Genomic DNA, 20,724 nt, shown 5'->3' on the forward strand with positions numbered 1-20,724 from the left:
CCATAAAAATTGTATATAGATGTCTCCATGTTTCATAGACATTTTTTAAAATGACAAAATTAGATGGAATGACAAAACTATTTGGCGGTTCTCTTTATATGTGAATAGCACATTCTATTATTCTGTCAGGATTTTATAGTATATTTTATCTGTAGGATTCCAGCTAATTTGTTAAAAACATGCCACCTCCATGGCCACTTGAAGAAGGAAGGGGTGTTGAAGTCCCTACTATTACTGTGTGGGGTTTGATGGAGGGGACAAGCACTCCACAAGAAGACCAAGAAAGTCAACTAACCAAGGACCATGAGGCTCTCAGAGACTGAACCACCAACCAAAGAGTATGCATGCACTGGACCTGAGCCCCCGACACATATGTAGCTGATAGGCAGCTCCATCTTCATGAGGGTGCCCTAGCAACTAGCAAGGGGGCTGTCTCTGACATGGAGTATGTTGCCTGCTTTTGTCTCACTTAGCCTAGCTGCTTTGTAGGGCATCAGGGGAAAAGAATGAACTTCGTTCAGATGCAACTTGATGTGACTGGTGGGCTGGTGGTGTGGTGCTCCCCTTCTTTGGGGAGAAGGGGAGGGAGAAGAAGGAAAAGTGTGGGAGGGTGGGACGGGGAGGAGGAAAAAGAGGGTGCCATGATGGGATGTAAAGTGCATAAATAAATAAAATTTTTAAAATAAAATAAAAGAAGGAACGAACGGACTTTCTTTGTAAATGGGGATTCCATCAGTGCAAGAATACTAGCAAAAGCTCAACCACATGACAGGAAAGTAAAAGGGAATACATAAATTTGAGAGGGACCTTAAAATGTCTTTGATGTAGTTCTCTACCAGATGCTCAAGACACGTAACAGCCTGACAATAAACACTACTGCAGGGAAGTCTGTGTGCCAAGAACTGTTCCGAATATTTCACATCTGTGGCAAAGCTCTTCTTGCTACCTCCCCTTGGTCCTCTTGGTTCCACAGTAGAAGCTCCACACAATGCCATCAACCATGTTTCTCTCAGTCTGCACCTTGCACACGCAGGACGGCCAAGTGTGCAGAGGTGTTAGTACCTCTGGGAGACATATGTTCTGGACCAGCACCTCATTTTCTGTCTATCAAAGGGCTCCTCCTAAGATGCATCAAACATGATGCCTTGGAGGATATCCAGAACGCCTAAGTGCTCTGTGCCAGCCACAGAGCACATGCCTGATTTAGCTTCCTCATCTCTTGTGTCTCACTCTCTCACTGTCCTGCTGAAGCCTCACACACTGCATTTCAGGGAAGGCCGCCAGATCTGTAACTTACCTTTGACCAGGTGATAGACGGCTTGGGAATCCCACTTGCTTTGCACGGTAAAGTTACTGGAACGCCTTCAATTGTGCTGAGTATCTGCTGTCCGTGCTGAATGGTTGGCAGAACTGGAGAAGAAAGTAAAGTTGGTATCTGAGCAATTGGTCTTCCATTTAGTATCATATACTTAAAATTAAACATTTTTATTATACCTCTAATGGTTAGAAAAGAGATAATTTAATATAATTTTATTAAGGGAACGGATGGCAAAAATTACAGTAGGTATAATCTGCACAGATCTAATAAAGCTTAAAACCAAGTGTCAAGTGATATCTAATATGGTGACCAGAAAACACAAAGGACTGAAGAAAATCAATTATTTCCTGAAAATTCAAGATAGATTATAGTCTAATGGTTATACATATATCTTCAGAACATATTTTCTTACCCACTGAGCTCTAATGAGCTGACGTAAGCCCAAATAAATGAGCTGTGTAACCACCACTTACTAAACATACCTCATGCTCACAAGAGCCATTCAGTGCTTTACTAAATTTAACTGATAAAAAGGATAGTTTCTTAAAAGCAATTTGGTAAAACTAGACAGATCTTGGAAGTTTACATTTAAAAGGATAAAATAAAGGAGAAGGCAATGTTAAGAACAGCATACCTTTGCATTTAGGAAGCCAGAGAAAACTTAGCAGCCTGTGAGCAGCCGTGAAAAGAGAAGGAAAACATAAGCTCTGTTCCCTTCGCTCTTAGAACCAACATGTACAGAAATAACCAATACACAGGACCCTCAGAATAAGTTCTGCTGAAAGCTTCCATACATGAATGTTTTCTTGCAAAAGGAACACAATGAAAGTCTGGTATTCCCAGACCTTTCTATCGTGTCCTGTGGGAAGATGAGACTAAAAGTCTTCCCTAGAGTTCATTTACTTACCACATTTCTTTCTTAAAGTTAGAATTTTCCAGACTTGTCCTACTACCCAGGAATAGAAATTTGCTAAGACAGAAGACACCATAGACCCCTCAGTGCAAAACCTCCTTGGAAGGCTGAAATGGTGTATACTGTGCCCTCATACTTTCCTACGGCTGGCATTAGTTTTTAGCTAATTTTGTCTTAAAGAGTTGGCAGCAAGTTTCCAGCTCTAAACAAGAACATCAAGCTACTCATGAAAGCAATAAGTTTAATTTCCAGGATCATGACAGAATACGCAACTCTCAAATATGCTGTCAATTTGCAGTAACATAGGGAATCTCATATTTCTAAAACCATATTAAGTTAGACAGTAGTGAAGAAAAGTTGCAAATTTAGGTCAGTTTTGAAGCTTGATGACATCTGGGGATGGAGAAGCAGTTTCTCTTCAGATTGTGAGTCTACATAAATCAATGTGACAATTAAATTTTGTTCTTTTCATCTGCATTTGTATTTGAATTCATTTGTTATTTGTTTTTTTCATCTCTTCCTTTTTAGAATTAGCATCTTTCATGTGTCCCTGAAAGTGGACATGATAAACAATGAACCCCTCACTAACATGACGCAGGTACAAAGCTGCCATACTTTGTACAGGCTCGTTGATACCCAATCCTTGGGCTGATTCTTTAATGTTATTGACTAAATCGGTTGATTGTTTTGGATTAAAATGAAGCAAAAACTGTAGTGAAATGACCTCTTAAACTTTAATCAGTAAAATTTCCTGTGTCTCAGTAAATCGCATCACTGGATGGTCGGTCTTCTCACCCCTCCGACACAGCAAACACAGGACGAGTCCTATCACTCCTCCCTGTGAAAATCTGGCCCCAGCCCCCTTCCCAACACACCTGCCTGCACAGTCTCTAGGAGGAAAGGGGAGATGGGACGGGGATGTTCCGGGGCCACTTCCTTATGCCAGGCCATAGAAACCTTCAGGAAACCTTTGTTCTGTTCCTTAAAACAGACACACAATGACGTGCAACCCGACAGGCTGTTATTATTTGAAGCTATCACTAAATTTAAGGTATTTGGGGAGATTTCACTGAAACCTCTCAAGAACATGACAAGTGATGTTGGTGGCCACTGGCAAAAAGCCGGAGGAGGTGGTGGAGCAGGCATGCAGAGGAAACGGGTTGCAGAGACTGGGATTTTCAACTGACAGAACAAAATGTGTAAGCCGGGAGAGCCCCCAGTTGAGTCTACGATTGAGTCTACGAATAAAACCTAGTCCTCTGTGCTACTTTCTTCCGAGGACATCCATGTGTTGTATATGAACTTATCTTTAACATTACATTATAAAAACAATGGAGCGAGCTCTTAAAAACAAACAAAAAGTGTTACGAGAATTGTTTAAACTGTGAAGCTCTCCATTTTTATTGAGCTTTAAAAATAAAAACAAAATTAAAAAAATGATCTGGTAACTCTTACAAGTGGGAATAAAAGATTGTCTCTGGACTTTCTTATTTGTGACCTTTAAATTATTTAACATGCAAAAAAAAATTGTTTGGAGCACATGACACATGGAATGACCTTTAGAAAAGCTTAGGCCATATTTAGCTCCAACACGGAGGGGTCATTAGTAAGGACATGTTTGTTCCACAATCCAAAAAAAGAAAAAAAAGGCAATTTAAGGCAATTTGGATGGTACACTGAGTTCAGCTTGCCTGAAATTAAAATGTATTTTTAAACATGATTCTTTGAGAGCTGAGCTCACTTCTATCACTGAAGAAACCACTTAGAAAAGCCCTTGGCCAGACTTGGCTGGTAACTCCCCAGAACGTCTTTCTGTGTACACAGGGAAGGGGAATCTGGAAACAGTATTAACAACGTAGACATTGTTCAAGAAATATAAAATAACAATTGAGAGAAAGCTCTCCTTCTTGTAATTAGAGGAACAGGGTTATTTGATTAAAACCCATGAACCCTGTTTTGAACAAGGTTTGGAAGCAATTACGTTGGGCCTCTCTTACCATGCACGGCCACAGAGGTTGTTCTGTTATTAATTCCAGCAACATTACTGGCCACACAAGTATATTCTCCTCCGTCCTGAAGCCGGACTCTTTCAATATGGAGGCTCCCATCACTGCGCACAGTTATATAAGGATTTTGTACCAACTGTTGAATAGAATAAGAAAAAGGTCATTTATTTTTAATTTAAACGGTCAGAAATTTGTCTAAGCCTAAATCAGTTCTTCCTGTTTTTCTCCACTGAATTATTACATTTATTATCAAGCAAACTGAGATTTTAGCACCCTTTAGGTAAAAAAAAAAAAAAAAAAAAAAAAAAATTAACATAAAATGTTCCTGGGAATTCAGCAATAATATTCAGTCCTCATAACTCTGTAGAATTATCCCTACCCTTCACTTTCAGAGAACTATGCACATCTCTGAAAAGGGAGATTTCTGTGCCGCTGATTTTGCGTTTCTATGAGTTCTGTTGCTCATAACTCAAATTTCACTAGTAGTGCTTTTTTTTTGGCTAAAACTATTCCTTCCAAAAAGGTTTCACCACCACCAGCAAGCTCTTTGATGTTTTTGTTGGGCTAAGTATTTATTTGCACCACTCGGATATGGCTTCAGCCCAGCAGACAGGCTCAAAAAGCAGTGGACACAGTGTGATCCAGAAATCATGTCACAGACAGCTGGCAATATTTTAGCATACAAGTGCTTATTTCTGTGTCTGTATCATTTTACATGTTACTGCCCAGCTAGCTTCATATCTAAAGGTGTTTATTTGTCCGTGCAGTAACCTGATATTCCTTGAGTTCTTATGCAAATATGATTAAGCTTGCAACTGCTCATATGAAGCTGATTAATGAGTACTTCTGGAAAACAGTGAGTCCAGGTAATCCGGAAAACAGGAGAAGTGGTCTGAACTAGATATAGCTCTGTTTCAACAGAGTACACATTTATAGAAATTTTTCATAGAACTGAATTTCATAGAACTAAAAAGGCTGACTATATCCTTTTCTAATTGAAAGTTACACCCTAATATGTTATAAAGTTATAAGTAATATGCTATGGATCTACCCTCTAAAAATCATCACACAAGAAATCTAAAGCACATCATGAAAAAAGGAATGTATGAAACAGAAGATTCTAGATGAATACTAATATTAAAATAATGTCCTACACAGAAGGGTATAAAATATTTAAATACCATGGAAATATCACTAGCTTAAATTTTTACATGTTCTGAAGGCAACTTATTAGTAATATTAAATTTAATGTGAAATTATAAAAATTATACTACCAATTATTTATTAAAAAGTGAAGCTCCAAATGATATAAATGGCACAAATGTATTAACAGGCAGGAAAGCTCTTGGACCTAAAGAGATGGATCATCAGTTAAGAGCATTGCTCTTGCAGAAGAAGTTGAGTTCCGTTCTCAGCACCCACACCTATGGCATAAAACAGCTTATAAGACTCCATACAGGGTATCTAATACCCTCATTTTGGCTCTGATACCTACACACACACACACACACACACACACACACACACACACTTTCTCGCTCTCTCTCTCACACACACATACATACATGCACACACAATTAAAAATAAAAAATATTTTTCAAGAAAAGCGTTGGTATGTTTAGAAAACATGTTTATATGCTTATGAAATCAGGCTTTCAGTATTTGTGGTGCATTAATTCCTAGGAGAAAATAAGTACAAAGGCACATATTAAAAACTTCTTACCATGGCTGAGTTCTTCATCCATCGCCGTTCTGGGATGGGATTTCCAGCCAACAGAGTACAAGGCAGAGTTAGTGGCTGTCCTTCAATAACGCTGGCCACAGAAGGGCTGATTCCAATAAGCGGGGCAACTGTATCAGAGAAGAGCACTCAGCTTCTTCAAACTGGGGAGGGGGTTAGTATAAGCAACGACCACAAATTATGCTGTTTAAAACTATAGGTTTCAGGAACAGAACTTTAAAGTGAAATGGAAGTGAACTTGAATGAGGAAGTAATGGACCCAAGCAGAAGTAATGGAGCCTGTAGAAATATCAAGAGTAAGGAGCAAAGCCTACACATAAAAGGCCAGCAGTGTCAAAGCCAGATGATCTCCGCATATGCGCTAGAATGGAGAGTGTGCAGGAGCGCTTGTCAGTGCAGACATGGAATTTTCAGAACCCTCTCTCTCAGAAATAGTTAGAACAGAATAGATTAGACATAGTAGGAATCATCAGCACAACACAAGCAAAGAAAACAAAGGTGAGTTTACTGATATGGAACAGTAAAGCAGCATGGTTAACGTGTTCTTTCTTAGAAATTAACAAACAAAAAAAATTGTACCACAAATGAGCACAAAATCCTTAAGAGATATTACCCAAAAGTGTAGGTATAGACAGACAAATGAAGACATACCAAAATCCTATAAACAGGTATTAATGAGATAGATGCAGTGAAATACTTAAGAGCACATTTAAGGCTATAATAATTCTAACTATATAGTACTAGGAAAAAACAATTCCAAGGAGTAAGTGTAGAAATATGAATTCAATATGAGAATAAATCAGTGAGACATGACTATTCAATAACATATACTGAATCAAATATTCCACCAGTTGGAAATAAGTTGTATTCAACTTTTGCCTCATAACTCATAACACAGTCCTATGTGGGCTGAAGTGATAAACATAATACAGACCATCAAAAACACAATCTGTGTGGGAGTGTGTTTTGTGTGTATTGTGTGTGTGTGTGTGTGTGTGTGTGTATGTGTTAGGCTTAAACCAATATAAACTGAGCAGTAATCAAATAGAAGAAAATAGAAGATGAGGAGCCTGAAGCAGGCTCTTCAACTTATTTATAGTTGTAACATTGTATGAAATATGACTTAGGGACACAAAGCTCTACAAGGCTTTAAAATAAATAAAACTTGTCACATGCAAATGATGACATCATCAAAGCAGTCTGATTCGTGAAGAACATCACCTCTAGAAAGTTAATCTTACCAAGTCCTGTCACCGTTACTGTTGTCTGTGTCTGTATTTTTCCAAACTGGTTCTCAGCTTCACAGATATATGTTCCTTTGTCACTTGCCCACAAATCTAGAAAGAAGAACTCATTCATTCAGGACCATGATGAAACTCATTTATTCATTCAGAATGATTATGACAATGCACCAGGCACAGGGCTGAGAGCTGACAGAACTCTCATAAGCACCTCTGGTCATTCCCTTCTAGGATGGAGACAGAGAACTCAGCCGTCACAGCAGTGCATCAGATTCACTATGAGCTTTATACAACGAGCTATGGAAGCACAGACAGGAACAGCCAATTGATTGTATGTCAGCATAGGACAACTTACAAGCTGGACAGCATTATCACAAGGCTGAAGTTAAATGTCATTCTTGGCTTGGGAGCAATAAGAAAACCAAGATAAGACTTATTTTTAAATAAGGGAATGATTTTAAATTTATAAATATTGTAGCCAAATATGTCCTGTTTAATCTACTAACAAAATGTGAATAGACATATTTCTATATAATATAACCTGGCATGGTGGCCCACAGGCGACTGAGACAAGCAGAACAAGGGTCCAAGGCCATTCTGAGATACTACTCTGAATCTTCTTTTTTTTTTTTTTTTTTTCAAAACAAGAAAGACATAAAGCAAACTAAATAAAAACCAAAAATACATATAAGTACAAGTACATATATAAACACAAATGCACACCCTTTAACTTACTGGAAATAAAGAGAGCTCCTGTTCTCAGCTGGCTGATGGCACTAACTGAAAAGGGTCTTGAGAAAACTGGCATGTTGTCCAGTCTTCTCCATTTGATCTTTGGTTCTGGATAACCCTGAACATAACAAGGTAATGTCACATTGGAACCAATTTCCATGGATACATCAGAAGGCTCTTGTATGAAAACTGGAGGTGCTGGAAGAAACAAAATTAAAAAAAAAAAAAATGTCACCGGTAGAGGATGTGAATACATTAAGAGTAAAACTTATTAAACTATCAACAGGTTGAATTTGAAACAAATCATTGTTCATAAAATATTGGAAATTTATCCTGTAGGTACTCTCATCTGACATATACCAGGCTTATTTTTCCTCTCTGAGTGAACACTTAGAATAGACACTCAGCTTTTGCCCTCTAATTAGAAGTGATATGAAGATCATCTTTAAAAGAATTATTATCCGATTTTGCTTTCAATATGAGTATTTGTTATAGTGTTCAAACCTTAAACTCTGCTAAATAAGTTAGCTTTATAATGCAATATGAATATTTCTGGTATTTTTTAATATCTTGTTGGCAGGGTTTTTTAATGAACACTTTGCACCAAAATATTTCTTTATTAATCCTTACCTGACATGCTAACAACATTTATTCCTGAGGTATAACCATGTTTGGTGTTATATTTTTGCTAATAATGTCTCATGTTTGAGAATCAATAATGTAAGCTAGAATAGCATAAGACATTCAATAAGGAAAAAATAGTAAGTGCTTGGCATCTGAAGGAGAACTGACACATATAAAAAAATCTAGAAATTAACATGATTCCAGTAACTGAGGAAAAAGAGCTGGAGATCCATGATGGGCACACTTAGAGAAAAAAAAAATCACAGCAATATACAGAGGATGCTGTTGGGACCATGAAGGGATGAGGCTCTCAGAAAGCTCGTGAACAATGATGATTGAGACATCAGATAAAAAAAAAATACATGGGATTCTCTTGGAAGCCTCGAAAGGAACCTACTCACGAAAAATTCTAAGAGATGGCACACTGGAAATCAAGGAAGTATCCGGGTTACCAATGGAAAAGTTCACTTCTAGAGCCAAGGTTTTTGTTGAATGATTTCAATTGGTTTTAGTCTTCAGAATGACCCCACTCGGGTTTCATAGATAGAAACTGAAATTTAGTTGATTTGCTAAGTGTCAATAGATTCCAATCAGTAAAATGAGATTAAAAGCTAGTTTCCCTGTACAACCACTCTGGAAATCAACCTGGCAGTTTATCAGAAAATTGGGATTAATTCTACCTCAAGACCCAGCTATATCCCTCCTAGGCATATACCCAAAGATGCTTCACCACATCCCAAGTATATTTGCTCAATTATGTTCAAAGCAGCTTTATAATAGCCAGAAATTGGAAACTACCTAGATGTCCCTCAACAAAATAATGGATAAAGAAAATGTGGTGCATTTACTCAACAGAATATTACTCAGCTTTTAGAAAGGAGGAAATTGTGAAATTTGTAGGCGAATGGATGTAACTGAAAAATATCATCCTGTGTGAGATAACCCAGACGCAGGAAAACACATAGAGTATGTACCCACTTAAAAGCGGATATTAGCCATAAAGTACAAGATAACCATGTTACAATCCACAGGCCCCAAAAAGCTAAGTTACAAGGAGGGCCCAAGGGAAGATGCTTAAATCTCACTCAGAAGTAGAAATAAAACAGACATGGAAAGTGGATGGAGGGAGGGGAATGGGCGGGGGAGGGGTGTTTTTAGCATCTGTGCTTCAACCCCACTCATTTAAAGTTGCACTTTTGAAAGAAAGAAACATGACAATTTCAGAAGCCCTCTTACAGAATTTAAGAAAAAAACAACAATAGAAAAGTGTGCTTTGAGCAGAGAATGGCTTACCTCTGTTTAGATATTTTTCTTAATTCATATATAAAGAAATTCAACTTATATAAATGACTAATAGATATATTTTAAGTAAAATTCATAAAGTAAAACATTGATTACTTATTTTATTTCTTTTTTTTGAGCTTTTAAAATATGTTATATTTTATTTATTTTTTTGACATATTTTTATTTTTATATTAATTACAGTTTATTCACTCTGTATCCCAGCTTTATCCCACTCCCTTATTCCCTCCCAATTCCACCTTCCCCCCTCTTCTCTTCCTGTGCCCCTCTTCAAATCCACTGATGGGGGAGGTCTTCCTCCTCTTCCATCTGACCCTAGACTATCAGGTCTCATCAGGACTGTCTGCAATGTCCTCCTCTGTGGCCTGGTAAGACAGCTCACCCCTTGGGGGAGGTGATCAAAGAGCCAGCTTCTGAGTTCATGTCACAGACAGTCCCTGTTCCCATTACTAGGGAGCCCACTTGGATACTAAACTATAGATATATCAATGTGGTTTTTCATGTCAACCTATGACTAACTTACATTCTCATGCACATGCCTTCCTCCCCAGTGGATGACTATACCCATGCACATACAGGCACATAATTGGACTCAATAAGGTAAAAATAGACATTTTAAGAGATTGTCCCTCTACTACAGGTGAAAAAAAAAACAACTTAAGGGATTGTTTCTCTACTGCAGGTGCTACCTCATGAAGAAGACAGTGGGCCCAGCAGCCCTAGCATTACCAGCTTCCAAGGACTGTGGGTGAAGACCTTTGCTACAGTGAACACTCAACTGTCCAAGGTTATTGGACACCCAGAGGAAGTATCTCAGGCTGCTCTGAAACTAGTCTATACACAAAAAGAAGTGTAAGGTGGAGAAGAAATTATGTCAATAATTCTCAGGAGCTTTAACATGATGTAATCATTTTTGTGCAGTACAACAGGGTCCACTTTATAAATTGTAGTTGTATATAAAAATGGACATATAATTTAAAGTAGTAAGTCTAAATATGTCCCCTGTTATGTTCCTGGAATCACTTTATACTCACCCCACATTAAGAGTTAGTTCTTATATAGATAGAATTCCCATTCCCCTTTGTTCATCTAGAGAGCACAGTCTACTCCTTGGACTCACTAAGAATAAACCAGAGATGCGGAGGTTATGCCCAATCTTCCAGAAGCACCATCAGAGTAGCCTGCTGGCCAAAAAGGTTTGGGTTCCCGCCACTTCTTAGCCATTGCACTGTAAGTGGTAAGGTACAAGCAAACTCAATGTCCATACCACCAAGAGGATTGAAGTTCTGATTTCTTGTACACATATTGCCACTAATGCTAGAAAACCAAAGCTCAGAAGATAGAGGGAGGCCCTTGCTACATCATGCTTGTTTTTTTTTTTTTTTTTTTTTTTTTTCAATGCAGTTTATTCAGGAACCTTGAACAATCCTCGGACCCTGGGGAAAGCCAGCCCACAGCTTAAATAGCCTCTGGGTAGCCAACCCAGGCGTGCCACATGGGCAATGCAGATAGGTCCACATACATGGAAGCAAGCCAGATCCTCGGCCTTAGCCAAATGTGGAGTTGTTCCTGACAGAGAGCACTCACCATCGGGAAGGTGGAAGGCAGAAACCAGCTCCATCTTTAAGGCATAGCATTCCGCAGCTCTCTACAGTTCCCCCTTTTTGTACTTATTTTATTTCTACAACTCAGTTACTTATTTTCTAGACTGAATCTAATCAGTTAATCTAAAACATGAAGCTTAATGGGATATGGTGATATATCCAAGAAGCAGATGTAGAGGGCTCTCTATAAGTTCAAGGCCAGCCTGTTCTAATAGTTTCAGTCCAGACAGAGCTCCACAGTAAGAATCTGTCTCAATAATGATGATTACAGTGATATTAATAATTATAAAACATAAGTATTTTTAAGAAAAAAAAGGGAAGTTAAGTCTAAAAGTCTCAAATTGTGCTAGGCTTGGATCTTGGGCACAGAAATGTAGCTATGGACCAAAAAGCATTTTTTTTTTTTTATGTAGTAAAAATTCATGTAGAAGACTGAAATCCACCAACTACTAAAAAGAAATCTCCCTTTATTGAAATGTTAAAACATAATTACCAATGAAAAGTGATACACTAACTTGTTCATAAGTAATGGAGGAAGGGAATCTGGACTCAGAACAGAAAAGCAAACTCAAGTTACACCCACAAACCTAATCAAGATGGGAGAAGTCATGCATCGCAAGCAAATTCTAGAACAGCATCAGACACAAGACATTAGATCAGGGAACATAAGCGCTGGATCTCAAAACAAGAGGCAAATGAGAACACCAGCCCTGAGAGAGCAGCCAATATAATGTCTACCACAAACAAACTTCCAAAATGAAGCAGCTCCTAGCTGAGCCAAGATGACTTAAATACTTCCTCCTCCTAACTCTGGCCAATGCAGCCTCCAAGTGAGCTTTTCTGGGTGAGTCGTGGATGGATTAGCTAACTAAACTATAGGCTAGAAGGGCAGTGGTGAGTGGCTGACAGCACACAATGGTACTTTGCTTTTCTAGAAGAGGGTGTGTTACTTAGAAGGGGTAAGAACCCAGAGAGTGATTTCAAATGGAGGTTCCCCTGGTTTTAATCTATGATCTTGGGACGGTCATTTTACCCTTTTCCCCAGTTTTAATTTCTCTGAGAACAAAAAAAGAATAGTAGTATTTCATATTTCAAGTCAAAAGGGGTGATCTTTACTAATCATGTAGCATGCAATAAATACCTCAATACTAGCTGTATTAAACATGAAAATTAAAGCTAACTTATTAGATCTGTATTGGAGTTTGATGTTTGTATTTGGTTTAACTTTTGGCCCTTCATACAGTCTCACAGGATAACGTTTGCTCTCTGGTGATTTTTCTAAGCATCTGTGTAGCACGTTGAGACATGCATGGGCTGATACCACAACACAGTCCACTGTCTTCCAAGGTAACTATGGCAGTGCAGACTCATTTTTCAAAAAGACATAAAAGTCATAAACAAATTTGCCATCTTGCTCTAAATACTATTCTGAATTATTTCCCTTGCCCTCAACACAGTTAAATATATATTCCCTCTGCGGCACCTCTTGCATTATGTCAGTCAGGGATTTTCTTTCCTAAAATGACTAGACACATTGCATGGGTTCCACCAAGCCACAAAACACAAAACCACAGTCTAAGACTCAAACCCTGTGTGGTGTGGAATGTTTAAAAAAAATTCTGCCAGGCCAACTTTTTGTTTGATGTTTCCAGTCCCCCTTTTCTTCCAAATGACTTCACAATTCACTATCCCCTTTACGGGGGATGAAAAGCATTGGTAACTTTCCCTGTTGACCTGAAATGTCCACAACTTAAAGCCATGATAATGAGAAACAGGAAAAAGAGTGCTTGCTACAAGAAGCTCAAGTTCAAGAACAATATTAAACAGTCATTTTGTTATTTTTGTTTGTCTGTCTGTTCATTTGTTTTGATCTAGTATTGCTGCTGTGAGGTAACAGGCCCACAAAAACAATTCAAAAGCCCAAATAGCTACATGATATAAAGTCTGTTTTTGTTTTTAAGTCACAAGCAATGCAGAAATATGCCCAATTATTTTGAAACTCAAATAATAATTTTACGCAGTACTAAGGTTAATACTAAACTAGTCTCCTAAAGAAGAAGTCTAATTGAAATAAAGTGTTTCATATTAAAAGCCCAAAGTCTAATCTTAAATACTGTGTAGGCATAAATAGTGTATGTAGGCATCCCCGCCGTGTTTGAGAGTCAAAGAAGGAAAATAACCACGACATACATAAACCTATACAAGATATCTGCTGCAGTTAGCAGCATTTAGGTGGTGGTTAACATGCTGGGTGTATGTACGTGATAATATCTCATTCCATCTTTTCAGCCTTATTTCTGCTTCTATTCTAATGCTGTCGAAGACACCGTCACTATGATTGTCCACCAAGCTTCCATTAGGCTACTTCCATTGGAGAAAATGCTTTCCATTGTAAAGTAAATGCTATTTGTATCTATAAAATAAGGAAAGTTAAGGAGGCAACCCATTTTCTCTCAGGGGCCTATTTCCTTAACCACTATATTAACTTTGGAGAAAGCTTCCATTCATAATGTGTTTTCTTTTAAACCTTATAATAAAAACTACAACCATCACTACAATGAGGGGTTGTTGCTTTTTCATAGAGACGCCACCATCTGTAGCCATCACCTCCCGTGGAGAGGGCAGTAATCACACCTATGTGCTGCTCTAAGCAGGATACAGATACATTAAGGTACAAGAGAAGCACAATTGTGCCAACTTCAACATGAAGTTATTTGCCAACTTTTAGGAATGGTCACAGTCACGGAGAGCGGATGACTTGTTTCTGTTAATCATTCAGATTAATTACTGGGATCAAAATTGTAAAGCTCATTGCTTTAGAAGAACCCTGAACGGCAAGGATTTTGAAATTCAAGTTCACCTAGACTTATAGAGTGAAATATAGATAGAAGATATTTATTGGGAAGTTTCTGAATCCAGTTACTATGGCTAAGCTTAACTGTCAACCTAACTGGATTTTCTAATCACTTGGGTATGTCTTTGAGGATGCTTCAGAGAGGATTAATAGAGGAGTTCAGATCCACCCTGAATATACATGGCACTGTGGACTGGGGGGGGGGGGAGGGGAGAGGCTCAGACTGAATAGGAAAGGACAAAGCAAGCTGAACTCCAGTACTCATCTGTTAATACTTCCTAATTACTCAAGTATTTTGTCAATGTAGTGAGAAAAGTCACTAACATAAAATCACTAGACGCCAAGAACAGATGTCACTAGCTGTATCTCTAGTGCAATGCTGGACAATAGAGAGAATCTAGAAAATGCAGAAGCAGAAAGATCAAGAAGGAAACAGTCAGTGAGCAAAGAAGTATGTGTGTGCATGATCCTCAGACTTTCTAAGGCTTTGAAGTGGGTCTAAGAGATCACTATGTTATTACTAGGAAAAGTTATCAAGCCCATTTCTCCCTGTATAGAGCTAGAACACAGAAAGAAATGTTGCGTAAGTACAAAATATCTCTGTGGGAATCTGGGAGAAACAGAATGGAAGGTGCTAGGAATTGAAATTTCATCCTTATTGCATTTCGTAAAAACAAGAATTCTGTATCTAATGACCTCTCTTATTTGAAACTTACATTTCCAAAATCATCAGTATATCTGAAAGCCTTCCAGAAGAACCAGAGACCCCGCTCCACCCAACAGTTCTAACCTCACTCCCAGAGTATTTACCTCAATAATGACAGAGTTCAGTTAAAACACCCTCCTGGACATCTCGCGCTACCCTTCACAGGGTCTCTGCTAATCTTTGTGCCAGTTCCAGCATCGTATGTTAACATTTCAGGGCATAGTCAGCAAGAATGACTAGTGCTCAACAGACAGCCAAGGGCAAGGGACCAGAATCATAACAGGTCCCAGGAGAGAAAAAATTTGTTTCCATAAAACAAAATATCAAGTGCTCAGAGTTTTCACTTATAGGCTTAATGAAATAGAACTAAAACGATTTGTAGAAGATTCATTTTCTTCACTCGTGTTTGAAAAGCAGTTTGAGCATGACAAAAAAAGTACATTACAAAAGAAAATACAATTTAATGACACTCCTTAAAGATATGTAAATATTTAATTATCTGTTAAATTTAAGCTGCCACATTCTTTTCCATGAAAAACAAGTTCTGTTTTATTTCTCGTTTTACCGTATTTTTTTGTTTTGCACTATTTTCTAAAGAAATGTGAAATAGATGATGATGTGAGAACCAAACTTCCTGAGAACACAAATACAGTTGTGATGTGCACATCGCACTGTCCCATGGTGACTGGCGTTCATTTGTAGTTGGTACTTTAGTTCAAACACTGAGAAGTAACTTCTAGAGGATTATCAAAACTATAACAAAAACATAATCTATTACCTCTGCTGTCATCAACATCTCTAGATTATGGTCTAGGGCCAAAGTCTACTTTCTGGCCTCCAGATGTTAATAATTGGGAATCTGATGGCACAATGGATGACTGCTGAGAGGGAAATGGCAATAGATAATACATCTTGGCGATGTCTGTAGTCTCTGGGGTATTTAACTTGCAGTCAAATAGCCAGGCTCTGCCCCTCCAAACCTTTACAGCCCTCATCAAAAGGTTCAGCTGTTATAAGCTCAGTGTCCTTACGTTGGAAGTGAGAATGCAGGGCAGCAGTTCTCATCCTTAGGGGTGGGACCATCAGAAAACACCTATCTCTCAGACACCGCTCAGTAGCAAAATTACAGCTATGAAGTAGCAACAAAAATAATTTTATAGCTGGAGATTGTGACAACATGAGGAATTGCATTAATGCTTTAATAAGGCTCATAGCATTAGGAAGGTAAAGAACCACTGGCTTAATGGGATAACCCATACCACATTCTTGGCACATTGGAAGCTCCTAGGAATTGGTAGCCACTGTAATAATGTTGGTCATCTGAAATGTCCATATTAGATTTGCCATTCTGACAAATATTTATACCAAATGGTTTCACAGTTGATCAACACAAAAAAAAAAAAAAATAACAACACAGTGCCAGAAAAAATCATGTGACTGATGGACATGAAAGCTTACAGCCTACATCCAGAGTTAGTCTGCCTGTTGCTCTTCCTGCATCATTGATGGCTACACAGGTATAATCACCAGCATCCAGATCTTGTGTTTCTTGAATCTTCAAAGTTCCCATGAGAGGGTCAATGCTGAGGAATGTTGATGGCCTCAACTCAAGATCTCCTAAGTCAAAACAAGGGGAAAAACATTAAACACGAAAAATTTATATGGTTTACTCTGCCACTGACGTGATTTTGAAACGTAGGAATAAGAAGGATTTCAGTGTTTCAAATTCCAGCTGTATCTTGCACAACATAGATACTTTACTTTCAATGGCCTAAAACCTGGTCCTGCAATGAATTATATATATATAGCTGCTTCTTCCATTTATCTGTATCCAAATAATAGTGAGAGCTCTTGGAAGCTATGTGGAAAGCTGGGGCAGGCTGGAAACCAGAACAGTGGCTTTGGTCAGTAAAAGGAGAGCTAGGAAGATGAGGGGTAAAGAGAGGCTTGTACTGTCTTTGTGGCTTGGTGCATTTCAGTGACCCTGGCTGGGTGAGCTATCACAGGTATTAGCTTAGTGAGTGACTCGGCTCTTTGTTGAATGGTGTCAGCTACAGTTCATCTTAATTAATGAATGGCTGGAGAAGAGAGCTGGTTGGAAAGGGTATGGGAAAGCTTGCTGGGAAAATAGAAATTAGTTAGTTTATATAAATCTCTTGGGTTACCTCAGCTGAAATCTCGATCACTAAAAATCTGAATTTGGAGTGATACAGTGCTTGTAGGAAGCAGATAGGGATCTCAATGCCAGGGCAGGGTGAACAGAGAAAGACTAGTTCCATCTGGAGTGCGTCCATACGCTGAGTCCCAAAGGTTCTGATCTTCAAAGAACCACTTATTACTGAAGGAGACAACACTTCAAAAAGTCATGGGGAAGATTATGCTTGCATCTCCCATGCACTCCTCCCAAAATATCTCCAAATCAAAGAATGAAATTGACTACAATGACCAGTAGATTTAAAAAGCACATAGCACAGGACACATAATACCATTTAGTGCATTTTTTTCCATTTGTTGTATGAAGGATGATACAAAGTATGTGAGGATCTTAAAATCCCCCAGGAAATTTGACAACCCTTGCTCCTGAAAGGTACTTTCTAAAATGTCACCCATCAGTCTTCTTGTAGCCTGGAACTAAGGATCACATATGCAACTCCAATTCAAATAGGCAAAAAAGAAAGAAACAAACAAACCACAAAAAACCCTGAGAGCTAGTAGCTCTCTAAGAGAATGTTGCAAACAGCATCAACCAATGAGATTTAGCAACATGTAGACAATTCTCTTTTGTTTATATAACTTTCTGAAGAAATGATGTCAAAGGCTCTCTAAATTAAAAAAGAAAACAATAAAATTCCAATAACTAAAGCAACTGCCAATGCCCCCAAAACAGTTTTTTTTCCACAATATTTCAAACCCCTAGGCAGCCTCACACTTTCTACTACATACTCCACTCACAAATTTGAGACGGCAAAAGCTTTGTCTAGGTGCCCCTGGGAGACTGTCATAAACAAAAGCAGATGATGTTGACGTGACTTTGCTCCTACCACAGGAGGACGCAGGTGACCTTGCTGCTCTTCAAGCCTAGAATGTTTGGAATGTGAGAGATATTTAGAATTTTGTGATTTTCTTCTCACTTTTAGCTCTTCTGTGTATGTCAGAAGACACCATCTGTGTCAGAAGATAAAATAAAGACCTTTTGCTGGCAGATTTTTATTCCAAATAAAAAGGTTGAAGGAATGGTAGCCATGAAACAAAGTAGGAATTGGAAAGCTCAAGTTCAATCAAGTTTGTATTTTGATCACATTCTGATAGTTTTCATTTTCTTGATTTCTAATGAAGACTATTCATCAAATTATTGAGAAGACAGAGAAGTACAGAACTTCTCAGATAGAGTTGGTAGGGGATTATTTAGCTTCAATATTAAAAACAAATAATGTTCTCCTAGAACATTATACTTGGTAAAATAAACTTTCTAGATCTGTTTTAGGATTTAATAATCATTACCACTGAATCCACATAGTCCCACCATTTAAATTCAGTTCTGGACTCTGGATTTGATATTTAACACTAGAGCTTTCCAAATAGTTGATGGTAATTAACTTGCTATTATAAACGTTTGTCTCAAGGGCTCTCATGGGCCTCTTAAAAATGAATGAGGATACTTTAATCCCAGTACTTGGTGGGTAGAGGCAGGCAGATCTCTGTGAGTTTACAGCCAGCCTGGTCTACAGACAGAATTTCAGGACAGCCAAGACTACACAGAGAAACCCTGTCTCAAAAAACAAAACAGAACAAAAATAACAACTGAGCAACCTAGAAATTTTTATTTGTATAAATTATACTTATTTGTATTTGCTATATCAGAAATAAAATTGGGAAGTTTAAAAACATAAACATAACTAGTTTTATTTAAAACTCATGATATATCTTTTCATAATAAGCATACTTAATAAAAATAATATTTTTCCAAACCAGAAAAATTTAGTAAGAAGAGCAGCATTGTTTTACATTTTTGTGAATTTCCATAGTGTCTAATAGGAGACAGCTGAGTGCTCAGACTTGCTCCTGCCTTTTCTTTATTGGATGCCATACATCACGCAGCCTCCCGAAACTCCACTACTCACTCAGAAGACAATGAAAGTCAAAAGCCAAATAACATCTCAGTGTCGGTATGACAATAACTTGGGGCATGGGGAGCCCTTCAAAGAACAGTAAGGAACCCCCAGAGATTTTCAAACTGCATTTATTAACCATCAATCTCAATGAATAAATCCAATTTTATATTGTACCACAAATAACCTTTTCATAAGATTTTAACGGTGTCTCAGATTTTTCCTCAAAGCCACCTTACACTGTTTATTTCTAGCAACAAAAGGCTTATACTTTTGGAGGTCACTTTGCCGCCTGGGACTTCTCTCCCGAATGATATACATATGTTAATGCTACTTTATTCAAACAGAACTGCCCAAGGAAAATATATTCTGAGGCTAAAGCAGAAACTCTGCTCTACTCCTGTGGTTTCTATGAGGTCAGATTTCATGACCCCACCCCCTGTAGCCTTCTCCCCAGGACACAGATGAATTGGTGTCCACCTGCCTCCAATTCACTCATGCTAGAGCCTGTACACATAAAGAAGGTGTTGGCGTTTAGTTTTCTCCTGATGACTCCGTCTGCTTACACATTAACCTCCCTGCCTGTGACTGGCAGCGTGAACGAGGCTGATACTGAGTTCAGGGGTGTGTATTGTTAATAAGCATTCGATCCTGTCTAACAGTATGAGGTACAGGTATCTATGCCCACGTGGATTGGAAACCACTGGGGTATTATTAACTGAACTCACTGAGTGCACTATTTGTGGCAGAGAGAAGAAACAAGTGAATGTGAAAATGTTCCATGTGGTGACTGCGCTCTTCCCTACCTCCTCCTCAGCCACGTGTGGGACAGGGATTGGCATGAGGCCTCAGCTTTTCACATAAGTAGCCTAATTTGTGAACAGGACTTTCCATGTAATTCACACAAAGAGCCACCCATAACTTTCTGAAGTGATACTGCCATCATTAATTACCAAGGCACATAAAAACTGACTTTCTGTATCTATTTAACCACTGTCTGAATTTGAAGTTGTGTATTTATTAACTGAAAATTCAAAGATTTAAGTATTTCCAATAAGTAAAATTAATTTATAGTCACTAAAATAAACCTCAGTAAGGAACAAAACCAGAATTTTAAAAATTATTATCCGGGACTGCATACAAACTAAAAACTTTTGAGCATAGAAAAACATAGACGTGGCATTATTTCCTAGTTTCTTTCATTACTTTTGATTTATATTACTTCAAAATGTTTGGGTTTTTTTTTTTTTTTACATAAAGCCTTTCTCTTTTCACCTCATGTTCCCTAAGTTTGAACCCGAGGTGAATTCATAATTTTGTGATTATGACATCAACCAGTTGCTATGGGAACATCTGTGATTTAACAAACAGAATCATAACAACAGTGCTTTGTGCTATTTAGCGTTCTCGTCTGAAGATTAAAAAGTATTTTGCAAACAGCATCTCAATAATCCTAGCAACCTCCTGTTTAGAATGTTTACAGAATTTTCTTTATTTTTATCATCAAGAGCTGAGAGGGAAGTAAAACCAGGAGGCTGTATACAGATGCGGATCATCTTCATCCGTGCATGGAC

General features: G+C 38.1%; 1 protein-coding gene across 1 annotated transcript in view; it reads right to left on the reverse strand.

The window, feature by feature from the left end:
• Hmcn1 (hemicentin 1) overlaps positions 1-20,724 on the reverse strand; it is a 450,870-nt gene that overhangs the window by 212,198 nt on the left and 217,948 nt on the right. Inside the window, exons 15-20 of the mRNA XM_060364433.1 lie at positions 16,500-16,658; positions 7,955-8,149; positions 7,220-7,315; positions 5,961-6,088; positions 4,229-4,373; positions 1,298-1,410 (exon numbers count right to left, since the gene is read on the reverse strand). Of these exons, the coding sequence (XP_060220416.1) occupies positions 1,298-1,410; positions 4,229-4,373; positions 5,961-6,088; positions 7,220-7,315; positions 7,955-8,149; positions 16,500-16,658 (836 nt within the window). The remainder of the gene's footprint in view (positions 1-1,297; positions 1,411-4,228; positions 4,374-5,960; positions 6,089-7,219; positions 7,316-7,954; positions 8,150-16,499; positions 16,659-20,724) is intronic.

This window comes from Meriones unguiculatus, chromosome 11, assembly GCF_030254825.1.
Source record: "Meriones unguiculatus strain TT.TT164.6M chromosome 11, Bangor_MerUng_6.1, whole genome shotgun sequence".
NCBI lineage: Eukaryota > Metazoa > Chordata > Mammalia > Rodentia > Muridae > Meriones > Meriones unguiculatus.